At 40.1% G+C, this 15,216-nt stretch overlaps 2 protein-coding genes across 10 annotated transcripts in view; one reads left to right on the top strand and one right to left on the bottom strand.

The window, feature by feature from the left end:
* The window catches only part of LOC139706680 (uncharacterized), a 49,028-nt gene extending 42,519 nt beyond the window's left edge, over positions 1–6,509 (bottom strand). The window contains exon 1 of the mRNA XM_071614944.1: positions 6,474–6,509. Within this exon, the coding sequence (XP_071471045.1) occupies positions 6,474–6,509 (36 nt within the window). The remainder of the gene's footprint in view (positions 1–6,473) is intronic.
* Positions 1–15,216, top strand: part of Dag1 (dystroglycan 1) — a 62,590-nt gene that overhangs the window by 10,808 nt on the left and 36,566 nt on the right. The window lies entirely within an intron of this gene.

Genomic DNA, 15,216 nt, shown 5'->3' with positions numbered 1-15,216 from the left:
GACTTTTAAGCAATATTGGAAAGATTAAGTTGACTGGAGAAATTTAGTAGGAGGAGACTAGAACAGCAACTCTTTATTAAAGATCTAAAAATAGATTTCATTAAAGTCATAAATAGATAACAGTAGGATTCCTATTTCACTCTTTGCTGCTCTGGGTTTGTGCTACTAGATTTGCTTCTGCTTACTTGTACCACCACATCTGAATATTTTCTTGGAAGGTTCAGTAATATACACCTAAAACACTGAGTTTACCAGTCTGAAAATATTTGGTTTCAAAAAAGTGATTTAGAAAGTGACTGGAGTCCTTGGTGTAGGGAAAAAATCCTTAGCAGAAGTTGATATTTTTGCTTGCAGTGCCAGCCTTGCGCTGATAGGGCCTGTAGAGAGTTCCCTAGCTTCTCAAAGCCCTGAGATTTTTTTCTCTTCTAGTTGGATATTGCTGATGAGAGGAATCTCCTGTGTGTGCCATCTAAGCTACCTGATTCAATCAGATGCACCTTAGGTTACCCTTCTATTTTGGGTGGGGGAGGTGGGGTCTCCTTTTGGTTCTAACATTTGGAAAAGATGATAACTTTCTTCCTGTGTAGGCGTCATATGCCCCAGGCTGCCTGTGCCCTTTATCTCTGTGTGAGGAGGCGGAGGAATGTCCTGGCCTCCCTTCTTCCATCCTGCTATGGGCTTCTAGGGAGAATGGGGCCCATTGTGATTTCAGTGTCAGTTCTGTGCTGTGGCCTCTCTGTCCGGTCTGCTTTGGTCATTGGGTGAGGAAATGGGAGACCAGCAAGTTGTTGCTTCTTAACATGCTGCCCTGTTGTGTAGGAGTGTTCTGGAGGATGATACTTGTAATTTGTTTGCTCTCTGATTTTTGTAATGTCCCCCCCCCCCCCCCCTTCTTATGCTGCCGCTGGGTGGTATTGAATTTAGGGCCTCAGCCAGATAAAGTGTTGGTGAGCAGGTGAGCACTTTATTGCTCCCAACCCCTCATTTAAAAATTTTTTTTGGTACTGGGATTTAACCCAGGGTGCTTTACCCTATATACCCAGCCTTTTTATTTTTTATTTTGAGACAGATTCTTACTAAGTTGCTTAGGGCCTCACTAAGTTGTTGAGACTGACCTCAAACTTTAGATCCTTCTGTCGCCTCAACCTCCTGAGTTGCTGGGATTACAGATGGGCACCACTATGCCCAGCAATGGGTTAAATTTAGTATGGAAGGTGTGAACCTTACTCCACGTAGTCAGCATTTTCCTTAGAAACTTGAAACCTGAACTATTTGGAGCTTCCTGACTCTTTGAGGGACAAATTCAGCGCAGAGCATTTTGGTGAGCCTCAGGGTGTAAGGAGGACAAGGATACAGACACCAGTGTCTAACTTCTGAGTAGAGAATTGTTGTTCTAAAGGATAAAAATTAGGTTTTAGCCTCTAGGTGATGAAGGTACCATATTTTCTGATTTCATGTTGGGAGGAACTGGGATCTGATTTCCCTGTGAAGACTCCAGATGAATTCCAGATAGTGGGAGATGTTTAATCTCTTGACTTTTGTGCCTAGGAGGGTAGAACTTATTGATTTTTATCAGATAAAAGAATCATATATACCACTGGAGAGGGACTAATAATAAGCTCTAAATGCCCTCTCTAACTCCTCTGATAGGAGAGTGGGGCAGAACCGAACTGGCAGGGGAGAGAAGTCCATTGTATTGGAGCTGAGTAGGTTCCCAGTAGAAACAGAATTAATCTCTGTGTGGAAGTAAGTCCATTTTTTACCATAGGTACTACAATCCAGATTCCTTATTATTGTGAAGAGATTATTGACTTTGGTGGGTTTATTAGCTTCACATGTGGGGTGGAGAAAGCAAAACACCCAGTGGTGTATATAGTGATGTCCATTCTAGTCTGCTGGTATAATCTGTGTCCTAATGTGTTCTGTGTGTATCTAAGCATAGAAATTCACAATCATGATGCTGGGCGTGGTGATGCACGCCTGTAATGACAGCTGCTCAGGAGGATTGCAAGTTCAAAGCCAGCCTCAGCAATTTAGTGAGGCCCTAGGCAATTTAGGGAGATCCTGTTTGTTTGTTTTTTTTTTTTTCTTTTCTTTTCTTTTTTTTTTTTTTAAGAGAGAGAGAGAGAGAGAGAATTTTAATATTTATTTTTTTAAATTTTCGGCGGACACAACATCTTTGTATGTGGTGCCGAGAATCGAACCCGGGTCGCACGCATGCCAGGCGAGCGCGCTACCACTTGAGCCACATCCCCAGCCCCGACCCTGTTTCAAAATTTAAAAAAAAAAAAAAGGTGGTGGGGCTGGGGTTGGGTTGTGGCTCAGAGCTTGAACCCCCTGGGTTTAATCCGTGGAACCAAAAAAAAGAAAAAAGAAATTCACACCCATGAAAAATTATGGATAACTAACTGGATTAAGATTATTTGTAATTTACAACGTACATTTTAAGGTATTTTTTAATCAAATATATGTTTTCTTTTTTTGGCTGTATTGGGCATTGAATCCAGGGCCTCTTGCATATATCCCAGCCTATTTTCTGTTTTATTTTATTTTGAGATGGTGTTTTGCTAAATTATCCAGGCTGGCTTTGACTTTCAATCTTCCTAACTCGTCCTTTTTTTTTTTTTTTGGACTGACTGTAGAACCCAGGGTACTTTACCACTGAGCTAAATCTCTAGACCTTTTAATTTTTTATTTTGAGATAGGATCTTGCTAAATCGTTGAGAATCACTAAGTCGCTGAGACTGGCCTCCAACTTGCCATCCTTCTGCCTCAGACTCCTGAACTGCTGGCATTACAGGTGCATGCCACCACACATGGCTTAACCTCGATTATTTTTTTTAAGTCTTTATAATTTACAATTTCCTCTTCTGTTCTTTTTCCTTATTGTCTGCTAGAGAATCCAAGTCTGAAGAATTCCCTACAGCCCAGAGTTAGTATTTCTTGGTAGCTTTTTCTTTTATTTCCTGTGAGCTAGCACCTGGATCCAAAGCCTTGGATCAGCTTCAGGTTTAGTTCCTTTGGTAAGGCTGGAAGTGGTTTGAGTCTTTTTTTCAGGCATGCTGTCTTTCTCTTGTCATGTACTTTGCTCATGATAGTATCTAGAACACTAATTTTGTGGAGGGCCATGGGGCCTAAGGAGAGGCCAGTCCACCAATCCTCATCAAACCAATCTCCTCAGCACTGGTGTGACAGGTGTTAGAAGAGGAGAAACCTGGATGGTCCCCTGTGATCTGATTCATAGGGTTGGGTTCACAGAACTGAACCCTTCTTAAGGCCCTTCCTTCCTCCTGATTCACATTGCCCCCCTCTCCTAACTTTCAGCTTTCTTGCCCTGTATTATCTGTCCCCTGTCTTGTCCCCTCTTCAGCTTTTCTCTCTTTCTTTCCCTTTTTGTTTTCTAATGTTTTGATTGGAAAAAGTTGTTTGAGGATTAGGAAGAGGGATTCTCATACTGCTTGATTGCTCATCATCTGGGGAACTATGGATGCCTTGATTTCCTAATCTATAAAATGAGAGGTTAGTCCCAGTGATTTAAATGGTTGCTTCTAACTCTGTCCTATTATTTTTCATTTTACAAACTTTTTCTTTGTAGTGTTGGGAGTGGAACCCAGATCCTTGTACTTACTAGGCAAGCACTAAATCATGAGCTACATCCCCAATCCTTTGTTTTGCTGATTTTTCTTTTTAACATGTTAGAAAGATTTTAGAAGATCTTCTTGCTTCTCCATATAGGGCATAGCTTCCTCATAACTACTCTAGGCAAGGTGGTTTGGGTGAATAAGGGGAAGGCTTTGTGGGCTGTGGTCATGGCCTCGCTGCTAGTCTCAAGTTCTGGATACAGAGATTTGCCTCATAGGATGGGATATTTTAACATATAAGTGTCTTTGTTTTGCTATTATTTTTCATTTGAAGTTTTATTTACTAGCTGGGTGTGATGGCACATGCCTGTAATCCCAGCAGCACAGGAGGCTGAGGCTGGAGGATCAAAGGTTTGAAGCCATCTTCAGCAATTTAGCCAGGCTGTAAGCAACCTAGTAAGACCCTGTCTTCCCCCCCCCCCCAAAAAAAAAAAGCTGGGGATGTGGCTCAGTGGTTAAGCGCCCTTGAGTTTAATCCTTGGTACTAAAAAATAATAAATAAAAAGTCATTTACTTTGATTTTAAATAATTTTGAAGCCAGGTACATTCAGAGTTTTGCATCTTGTATGTCCACCTACCCAGTAGCTTAAGCCTAAGGTAGTAGGTTTTTTGTGTGTTTTTGGTGGTGCTAAGGATTAAACCTAGAGCCTTGCACATATTCTACCCCTAAGCTACACCTCCAGCTTCTAGACCAGGTTTTGTTTTCTTGTTTTGAATCCAAGTTTTCTGACATAAGGAATTTCAGAATGTCAGGAATTCCAGAGCCTGGGACGCATGGGCCCTTTTGGAAGAAGGGCTTGAGAGGCTTCAGGGCATGTTGGGAACTGCTCAGTGTCACACTACCAGCATCAAACAGGGTGGTGAGGGGAGAGGGCTTACTCTTCTGTATGAGAGATTTAAATCACTATCTTTAAAAATTGATTATCCAGGGCCATGATTGTGGCTCAGTGGTAGAGTGCTTGCCTAGCATGTGTGAGGTACTGGGTTTGATCCCTGGCACCACGTAAAAAAATAAAATAAAGATATTGTGTCCATCTACAACTAAAAAAAATCTTTTTAAATAAATGATTATCCAGAATTTGGAGAGATCAAAGCCACAATTGTGGTTTGTTATTGAGCTTGTTAAGCTGTAGTTAAGGTGTGTTTTCTGTGTGGCCTCCTCTGATGTTCTATGATATTTATGATCGACTAGCAGAAATGGTCCTCAGGAGTCCCTTTTGGGTGACTGACAGGTAACAGGCCCCACACAAAATCATCCTAGGCCAGAGGCTGAGTTTTCTCATTTCTCACTCTTTGAAAATCTCTTACATGAATAAAGAAATTTTACTGAGTCTCCTAATAACCTAGTAATGTTTGATTTTATTGATGTCACTATTTTTTTAAACTGAAGCATAATTTACATGTAAAATGCTTGAATCGTAAGTGTTCAGTTTGATATATTTTGTGCTTTGGTGGTAGGAATGTCAAACTCTGTTGTAGGTACTAGTTTCTGTTGGGTTAATTGTTCATGTGCACAAGTTAGACTGATCAGAGAGAAAGATGAGAGGTGAAAGTGGTATGATGGGTACTTATATGTTTAGGTACATAGCTATCTGTTCTAGGTACAGATACTCTCATGGGACACATTATTCCTTCTCCAGTGTCCCAAGATCCTGAAGAGTGTGACTCCTGTCATTCCTTTTATCATCATCCCTGCCTATCATTCAAAGGATAACAGGCAACAGAGTTAGATTTAGACATATGATTTAGTAATGGTTAATGTTTTTCAGACCAGTGGAACTATAGTATGAAGATTAGATTTGGGAACCTAAAATAAAATACTTTTACTCTAGAGAGTAAAAATACTCTCTAGATTCTAAGAGGATTGATTGCAAGTTGCAGGCCAAGGTGGGTAACTGAGCAAAACCATGTGGAAAAATGAAATAGGGCTGGGGATGTAGCTTAGTGGTGGAGCAAGTGTGAGTGAGGCCCTTGCAAAAAGAATCACAAATGCCTTATTATTTGGAATAATAAGCTTATAAATTGTTGTTATTAATTGTGGGACTAGGGGATTGAACTCAGGGACTCATGAATGCTAGTGAAGCACCTACTTTGAGCTACATCCCCAGACAAAACCCATAAATTCTTTTATTTTTGTGCTGAGGTCTTGCACTTGCTCTACCACTGAGCTATAGTCTAGCCCCCCCCCCCCCCCCTTTTTTTTGGTACTGGGGATTGAACCCAGAGGCATTTTTTTTAAAAAATATTTTTTTAGAGAGAGAGAGAGAGAGAGAATTTTTCAATATTTGTTTTTTAGTTTTTGGCGGACACAACATCTTTGTATGTGGTGCTGAGGATCGAACCCGGGCCGTATGCATACCAGGTGAGCGCGCTACCGTTTGAGCCACATCCCCAGCCCATACCCAGAGACATTTTACCTCCGAGCTGCATCCCCAGCCCTTTTTATTTTTTATTTTAAGACAGGGTCCCACTAAGTTGCTTAAGGCCTGAGGATAGCCTTGAACTTGCAATCTTCCTGCCTTAGTCCCCTTATCTGGAATTACAGGTATGTGTCACAGTGCCTGGCTATCTGGTCTTTTTTATTTTATTGTGAGTCAGAGTGTTGCTAAGTTACCCAGCCTGGATCCTTGTGATCCTTCTTTCTCAGCCTCCCAAGTCACTGGAATTATAAGTATGTGCCACTGTGCCTGGCAAGTCCATACATTCTTGATAGCAGTTTTCCTCTGAGGTATTCAAGTTTGACTAGAAAAATAGTGCTGTGTTTTGATTCATTAGTCACCCAGAAGCTCCCCCTCTTGTGTTCTCATGCTGTCTAACTATTAAGTACCTCACTTTCAGGATGAATTTATGACATCTGTTGCCCACCATACCCGTTAATCAAGCAATACATGGAGGGCAAACTGCTATTTCTTGTTTCAATATGCCCCACTTGCCTCCTTCTTCCATTTCGTGGTTTTTTTTTTTTTTTTTTTTTAATACTTTTATCCCATTTATTTTTATGTGTTGCTGAGCATTGGACCCAGGACCTTACATGTACTAGGCAATTGCTCTACCACTGAACTACAACCCCAGCCCCCATTTTTCATGTTATGGATGAAAGAGTTTGACAATAACTCAGTATTAATGAAAGTAAGGGAAATGTCATTCATATCTTTAGGTGGGAGTATATGTTGGAAGGCATTTTGCCAGTATCAATTCCAATGTACGTAGCCTTTGTTTTTGTTTTTTGATACTAGGGATTGATTGAACCCAGGGTTGTATAACACTAAGCAATCCCCCCACAGGTCTTTTAAAAAATTTTAAATTCTATTTATTTATTTATTTTTTGGTACTGATTAAACTCAGAGGTGCTTTACTCTTTTTTAAAATATTTATTTATTTTTTTTAGTGTTTAGGTGGACACAATATCTTTATTTTATTTTTATGTGGTGCTGAGAATCGAACCCAGTGCCTCACGCATGGTAGGCGAGTGAGCTACCACTTGAGCCACATCCCCAGCCCTAAAATCTTTATTATTTATTTATTCTAATTTGTTATATAGGACATTTCAATTCATAGTACACATATAGAGCACAGTTTTTCAAGTCTGGTTGTACACAAAGTGGAGTCACACCATTCATGTCTTCATATATGTACTTAGGTTAATGATGTCCATCTCATTCCACTGTCTTTTTTACCCCCCCTGCTTCCTCCCTTCTCCTCCTTCCCCTTTGCCCTATCTAAAAGTTTCCTCCCATGCTCCCCCAACCCCATCCCCATTATGGATCAGCATCCTCGTATCAGAGAATACATTTGGCATTTGATTTTTTTTAACCCAAGCCCTTTTTATTTTTTATTTTGAGACAGGGTTTTACTAAGTTGCTTATTTGCTGAGGCTGGCCTCAAACTTGTACTTCTCCTGCCTTAGTCTCTGTAGTAGCTGGTAGTACAGGTGTGTACCGTTGCACCTGGCTGTAAATATCCTTTGACCCAGCATTTTCACATCTAGGATTTTTTTAAAAAATATATTTATTTATTAGTTATAGTTGGACACAATACCTTTATTTCACTTATTTATTTTTATGTGGTGCTGAGGATCAAACCTAGGACCTCGCACATGCTAAGTGAGTGCTCTACAGCTGAACCACAGCCCTAGCCCACATGTAGGATTTTTATCCTCAGATTTGTTCCCAGAAGAACGTAAGAATAAGGTGAGAGAGCACCACTGAGAGCAGAACTTGCAAGATACGTAAATACTTGAATGTGCCACACAAAGGCAGAAGCAAGTGAGGTGGAGCCTCACAGGGGCTTAGGACTCCCAGTTCTAATCAGTTTAAAAAAGGAGCAGGGCTGGGGTGGGTAACCCAGTGGTGAAGCCTTAGATTCAGTCATGAGCAAAGAAAAGGGACAGTTATGAAGTATATGATACTATTTGAGAATGAAATAAAAATAGATGGGTGTAGTGACACATGCCTGTAATCTCAGCTACTCAGGAGGCTGAGGCAGGAGGATCACAAGTTCAAGGCAAGCCTGGGCTGTTTAGCAGGACCCTGCCTCAAAATAAAAAGGGCTGGGGGCTGGGTTTATGGCTCAAGTGGTAGCGTGCTCGCCTGGCGTGTGTGTGTGTGTGTGGGGGGGGGGGGGGCGGCGGCGCTGGGTTCGATCCTCAGTACCATATAAAAATAAAAAATGTTGTGTCCACCGAAAACTAAAAAATAAATATTAAAAAATTCTCTCTCTCAATTTGGAGCCCGACCCCACAATATGTAGATCGGAGCCAACTTTTTCTTCTATCAGACGCAGAGTCTCTGATTTGATATCTAGCTCCTTGATCCACTTTGAGTTAACTTTTGTGCATGGCGAGAGGAGGGGATTCAGTTTCATTTTGTTGCATATGGATTTCCAGTTTTCCCAACACCATTTGTTGAAGATGCTATCCTTCCTCCATTGCATGCTTTTACCTCCTTTATCAAATATAAGATAGTTGTAGCTTTGTGGATTAGTCTCTGTGTCCTCTATTCTGTACCATTGGTCCACCCGCCTGTTTTGGTACCAGTACCATGCTGTTTTTGTTACTATTGCTCTGTAATATAGTTTTAAATCTGGTATCGCTATACCGCCTGATTCACACTTCCTGCTTAGAATTGCTTTTGCTATTCTGGGTCTTTTATTTTTCCATATGAATTTCATGATTGCTTTATCTATTTCTACAAGAAATGCCGTTGGGATTTTGATTGGCATTGCATTAAACCTATAGAGAACTTTTGGTAATATCGCCATTTTGATGATGTTAGTTCTGCCTATCCATGAACAGGGTATATTTTTCCATCTTCTAAGATCTTCTTCTACTTCTCTTTTTAGGGTTTTGTAGTTTTCATTGTATAAATCTTTCACCTCTTTTGTTAGGTTGATTCCCAAGTATTTTATTTTTTTTGAGGATATTGTGAATGGAGTGTTTTTCCTCATTTCCGTTTCAGAAGTTTTGTCACTGATATACAGAAATGCCTTTGATTTATGCGTGTTGATTTTATATCCTGCCACTTTGCTGAATTCATTTATTAGTTCTAGTAGTTTTTTTGTATACCCTTTTGGGTCTTCTAGGTATAGAATCATGTCATCCGCAAATAGTGATAATTTAAGTTCTTCCTTTCCTATTTTTATGCCTTTAATTTCTTTCGTCTGTCTAATTGCTCTGGCCAGTGTTTCAAGAACTATATTGAATAGAAGTGGTGATAGAGGGCATCCCTGTCTTGTTCCAGATTTTAGGGGGAATGCCTTCAATTTTTCTCCATTGAGAATGATGCTAGCCTGAGGCTTAGCATAGATAGCTTTTACAATGTCGAGGTAAGTTCCTGTTATCCCTAGTTTTTCTAGTGTTTTGAACATAAAGGGATGCTGTACTTTGTCGAATGCTTTTTCTGCGTCTATTGAGATGATCATATGGTTCTTATCTTTAAGTCTATTGATAGGACACCCATAGCACAAAAGTTAATAACAAGAATCAACAAATGGGACTTACTTAAACTGAAAAGTTTTTTCTCAGCAAGAGAAACAATAAGAGAGGTAAATAGGGAGCCTACATCATGGGAACAAATTTTTTACTACTCACACTTCAGATAGAGCCCTAATATCCAGAGTATACAAAGAGCTCAAAAAATTAAACAATAAGAAAACAAATAACCCAATCAACAAATGGGTCAAGGACCTGAACAGACACTTCTCAGAGGAGGACATACAATCAATCAACAAGTACATGAAAAAATGCTCACCATCTCTAGCAGTCAGAGAAATGCAAATCAAAACCACCCTAAGATACCATCTCACTCCAGTAAGATTGGCAGCCATTATGAAGTCAAACAACAACAAGTGCTGGAGAGGATGTGGGGAAAAGGGTACTCTTGTACATTGCTGGTGGGACTGCAAACTGGTGCGGCCAATTTGGAAAGCAGTATGAGATTCCTGGGAAAGCTGGGAATGGAACCACCATTTGACCCAGCTATTGCCCTTCTCGGACTATTCCCTGAAGACCTTAAAAGAGCATACTACAGGGATACTGCTACATCGATGTTCATAGCAGCACAATTCACAATTGCTAGATTGTGGAACCAACCCAGATGCCCTTCAATAGATGAATGGATAAAAAAAATGTGGCATTTATACACCATGGAGTATTACGTAGCACTAAAAAATGACAAAATCATGGAATTTGCAGGGAAATGGATGACACTAGAGCAGATTATGCTTAGTGAAGCTAGCCAATCCCTAAAAAACAAATACCAAATGTCTTCTTTGATATAATGAGAGCAACTAAGAACAGAGCAGGGAGGAAGAGCAGGAAGAAAAGATTAACATTAAATAGATACATGAGGTGGGAGGGAAAGGGAGAGAAAAGGGAAATTGCATGGTAATGGAGGGAGACCCTCATTGTTATACAAAATTACATATAAGAGGTTGTGAGGGGAATGGGAAAATAAACAAGGAGAGAAATGAATTACAGTAGATGGGGTAGAGAGAGAAGATGGGAGGGGAGTGGGGATAGTAGAGGATAGGAAAGGTAGCAGAATACAACAGTTACTAATAGGGCATTATATAAAAATGTGGATGTGTAACCGATGTGATTCTGCAATCTGTATTTGGGGTAAAATTGGGAGTTCATAACCAACTTGAATCTAATGTATGAAATATGATATGTCAAGAGCTTTGTAATGTTTTGAACAACCAATAAAAAAATATTATATTCCAAAAAAAAAAAATTCTCTCTCTCTCTAAAAAAAAAAAAAAAAAAAAGGGCTAGGGATGTATCTCAGTGGTAGAGTGCCCTTGAGTTCAAATCCCAGTGCCAACACACACTAGACACAGACTTTTTTCTTTTTTCTTTCTTAAAGTACTGGGAATACTTACTTTTTAAGTACTGTCCAAGCTCATCTTGAATTCCTAGGCTCAAGTGATCCTCCAGCCTCAGGCTATTGAGCAGTTGGGATTATAGGTACTGGTTACCATGCCTGGCTTTTAACTTTTTAATGGTTTTCTTTATTGTACAGAAATTTAAAATTTGAATTCAAACTTTTTTCTTTTTTTTCTTTTATGTTGTTGGGGCTATCCTGGGCTCTTATAGTCTTTTTGCCTCAGCCTCCTCACTAAGCCTGGCTCTTTTCTTTCTCTGATTGATTGATTTGTGATACCAGGGTTTGAACTTCGGGTGCTCTACCACTAAGCTACATCCTCAATCCTTTTTATTTTTTTATTTTGAGACAGGGTCTTAGTGAGTTGCCCAGGCTGAGCTCAAACTTGCTATCCTCATGCCTCAGCCTCCTGAGGAACTTAATGTAGCTAGAATTACAGGTTTGTGCCATCACACACTCTGTGAATTACTTTAATTAAGTTATAGGAAAGGACAGACAACTGATGGTATCATTGTGAGGCTGACTGGCAAATACTGCATTCTACTTGCCTGTGTCTTTCCTTTAGCTCCGGCACCTCTCAACTTGGTGATGATCTGGTCTAGGTTTTTTTTTGGTTTTGTTTTTCCCCCTCCAGGAGTGAAGGCTCTTGGGAAGGGAAAATTAAACTATTTTTAATCTAAAGCAAACAGCATGATGTAGTAATTTCAGACTCCAGTGTGACATTTTCTTCTATTATAACTCAGGTTACTTTTAAAACAAACAAAATCCTTTTATTGTATATTTTGTTTTTATAGTGCTTCCAGAGGAAAATGTTTCCCCTCATAAACTTGAAGGGCTTAGGGTCATGGTAGGATATATGTGTGAATAGTACTATTTAAAGGTTTGGTTCCTAAAACTCAGAATCCTAGTGGATAAGCATTGGGGTGTTCAGGTGAGTGGTAGGACAAGGGTTATATAGGTAATCATGGTATACAGAGCTCAACTGTAGACTTTGCTTTACAACTGTTGGTAAGTAACCCTGTGCTTTTGGGGAGGTCCCAAGGTGGGTGTTGGACCTTGCCCCATTTCCCTCTTACTACTTTTTTTTTCCATTTTATGTCTATATTTTTTATGACTTTTGGAGGGGTAACTTATATTTATATTTTTGTAACTTTTTGGGGTATAGCTTCAAATTTATAGGAAAGTTGAATAATTCAAGGCGTTCCTAAGTATTCTTTACCTAGGTTCACGATTTGTTTACATTTTGCTTTGTCCTTCTGTCTTTCCTATCTGTAATTTTTTTTCCTGAACCATCTGTAAGTAATTGGCAGACATCATACCTCTTTATTCTTTTATTGTCCCCCTTCCACTACCAGCCACCATGTACTGGGCATTGAACCCAGGGCTTTATGTAAGCCTCTACCACTCAGCCTCAGCCTCAGCCCTCCTTTTATTCCTGAATATTCAGTTGTGTATTTCCTAAGAATGAGAACATTGTTTTATGTAACCATGGTGTAGCTATCAAAATCAGGAAATTTAATGTTGATATAACATTATAATCTACAGTCCACATTCAGATTTCCTTATTTGTTTCAGCAACATATCTGTAGCCCCATATGGTTGCCTATCATAGAGCCAGGCACTGATTTGTTCTTATGATCAGCTCTCATTGAGGAGGAGAGGTGCCTTGCAGTTTTCTCCACTGTAAAGTGAATATTTTTTTCCTTTTTTTTTTTTTAAAGGGAGAGAGAGAATTTTAATATTTATTTTTTTTAGTTTTCGGCGGACACAACATCTTTGTATGTGGTGCTGAGGATCGAACCCAGGCCGCACGCATGCCAGGCGAGCGCGCTACTGCTTGAGCCACATCCCCAGCCCCTATTTTTTTCCTTTTTAATTAAGTCACATAGGGGGAATACATGAGATTGTAAATTTCCTGATTGTAAATTTTCTGAGACTCTACTTCAGCATCTAATGATGCTTCTAAGGCTATCATTCCTCCTATATTGGAATTAGTGTCATCTTAATCTAAGGAAGAGTTTTCTTATGTTCCACCTTAATTACTCATTGATTTGCTTAATGTATAACATTTGGTTCAGTATTATACATTCCTATCTGTATTCATTTTGATGCCTAGTGTCCCACGTTTGGTCAGTGGAACCCCTTGAGACTGGCTCTTGTGTTCTTTTGAGGGTCCTTATTATTATTTGAGTACTTCTTGACTTTTTCTTTTTTTTTTTAAATATTTTTATTTATTTTTTTAGTTTTTCGGCGGACACAACATGTTTGTATGTGGTGCTGAGGATCGAACCTGGGCCGCACGCATGCCAGGCGAGCGCGCTACCGCTTGAGCCACATCCCCAGCCCTCTTGACTTTTTCTTTTTTCTTTTTTTTGATACTGGGGATTGAACTCAGGGTGCTTAACCACTGAGCTACATCCCCAACCCTTTTTTGTATTTAATTTAGAGACAGGGTCTGACTGAGTTGCTTAGTTCCTCGTCAAGTTGCGGAAGCTTGCTTTGAACTCTAAATACTCCTGCCTCAGCCTCCCGTGCAGCTGGGATTATAGGTGTGCGCCACCGTGCCCAATCACTTCCTTATTTTCTGATGCAATAAGATTTCAGATTTATTGCCCCATCCTAGCATGTGCCCTGACTGAGGCTGGTCTCGAACTTGTGGGCTCAAGTGATACCTCCCAGGTACTTGTTTTCTTTTAGTTGGAGTGGCATGTAGAAGTGTAGATATGGGTACATGGTAAATATTTTTATTTACTGAAAAATCTTTTGTGGTTCTGAGGCTTTATTACTGAGCTATATCCCTGGCCCATTTTGTTTTTTATTTTAAGAAAGAGTCTTGCTAAAATGCCAAGTCTGGTCTGGAACTTGTGATTTTCCTGCTTTAGCTTCCTGGGTTGCTGGGATTACAGGTGTGTGCTACTACACCCGACTTATGATGAATCTGATTTTCTGTGGTTAGGGGTCTAGCTCAGTGATAGAGCCCTTGCCCAATGTGTGAGGCCCTGTGTTCTTTCTTCAGCACAGCAAAAAAATAAAAATTAAAAATTACAAATAAAACAGCAGTCATGTTGCAGTTGAATAAAGGAGTTTCTTGGGTGTCTAATTCTTGACTTTCATTTTCAGTGGAAAAAGGAACATGTGCTATTTTTGGTGCTGGGGATTGAACCTAGGGCTTTGTACATGATAAGTATGTGCTATACCACAGAGTTATACCCTCAGTTCCAAAATGGACTTTCCAGGCAAAATAAGAGCAGGCCCTGCTTGCTTCAGAAAAAAATTATTTCTGCCTAATTTGTGGGAAATTATTGGAATTAGTGAGATGATTTCTAAAGAGGAAGGGTATCTGAATGTTGACTTGAGGGACTCTAGCTTCAAATTTTGGGCTGCCTGAGCATGGCTCTATGAAACAGTGCTGTTTGTCAAGGCTTTGAGACAGTGGTTCAAGTGTCCCTTGAAGCTGTGGAGCAGGTGGTCTTTGAAATGATTTTTCTGTAGGTGGATGCCAGTATCATAGGAACCTGTGTGCTCCCTATTCTACTTTTTTTTGGGGGGGTACCAGGGATTGAACTCAGAGGCACTTGACCATTGAGCCATTGAGCCACATCCCCAGCTCTCTTTTGTATTTTATTTAGAGACAGGGTCTCACTGAGTTTCTAAGTACGTTACTTTTGCTGAGGCTGGCTTTGAACTCATGATCCTCCTGCCTCAGCTTTCTGAGCTGCTGGGATTACAGGCGTACGCCACCATACCCAGCCCTCCCTAAACTATTGTTAGATTATATGAACAAATAAAATCTGGCCCATGTCCCCCACTATTTTGAGAATTTAATGAAGAAGGAAAGTTGTTAGATAATAGAGCGCCTTGTTGGGTACGTTTCCTGAGGAAACAAGTATTAATGGGGCTGAAATCTGGAGGGAGAGAGGAATTAAGGGAAAAAATCCAAAAAAATCGTTTTTTTTTTTCTTTTGGCAGAGCTGGGGTGGAACTCAATGTCTCCTGCATGGTAGGCAAGAGCTCTATTGCTGAACTGTACATCCTTAGCCCCCCAAAACTTCACTTAACAGATGCTTGTGAATACTTTGTGTCAGCCAGTGAAGGTGGTACAAAGAGCTATGCACACCCTGAGTGTGCAGAAAGCAGTTTGATAAATGCTGTTTGTTGGGAATTAGGGGAATGATGAGTCTGAGGGCTTCAAG

The sequence above is a fragment of the Marmota flaviventris genome, chromosome 8 (genome assembly GCF_047511675.1).
Source record: "Marmota flaviventris isolate mMarFla1 chromosome 8, mMarFla1.hap1, whole genome shotgun sequence".
Classification (NCBI taxonomy): domain Eukaryota; kingdom Metazoa; phylum Chordata; class Mammalia; order Rodentia; family Sciuridae; genus Marmota; species Marmota flaviventris.
Note: the sequence above shows the minus strand (reverse complement) of the source record. Positions and strands in the feature narration are given on the sequence as shown.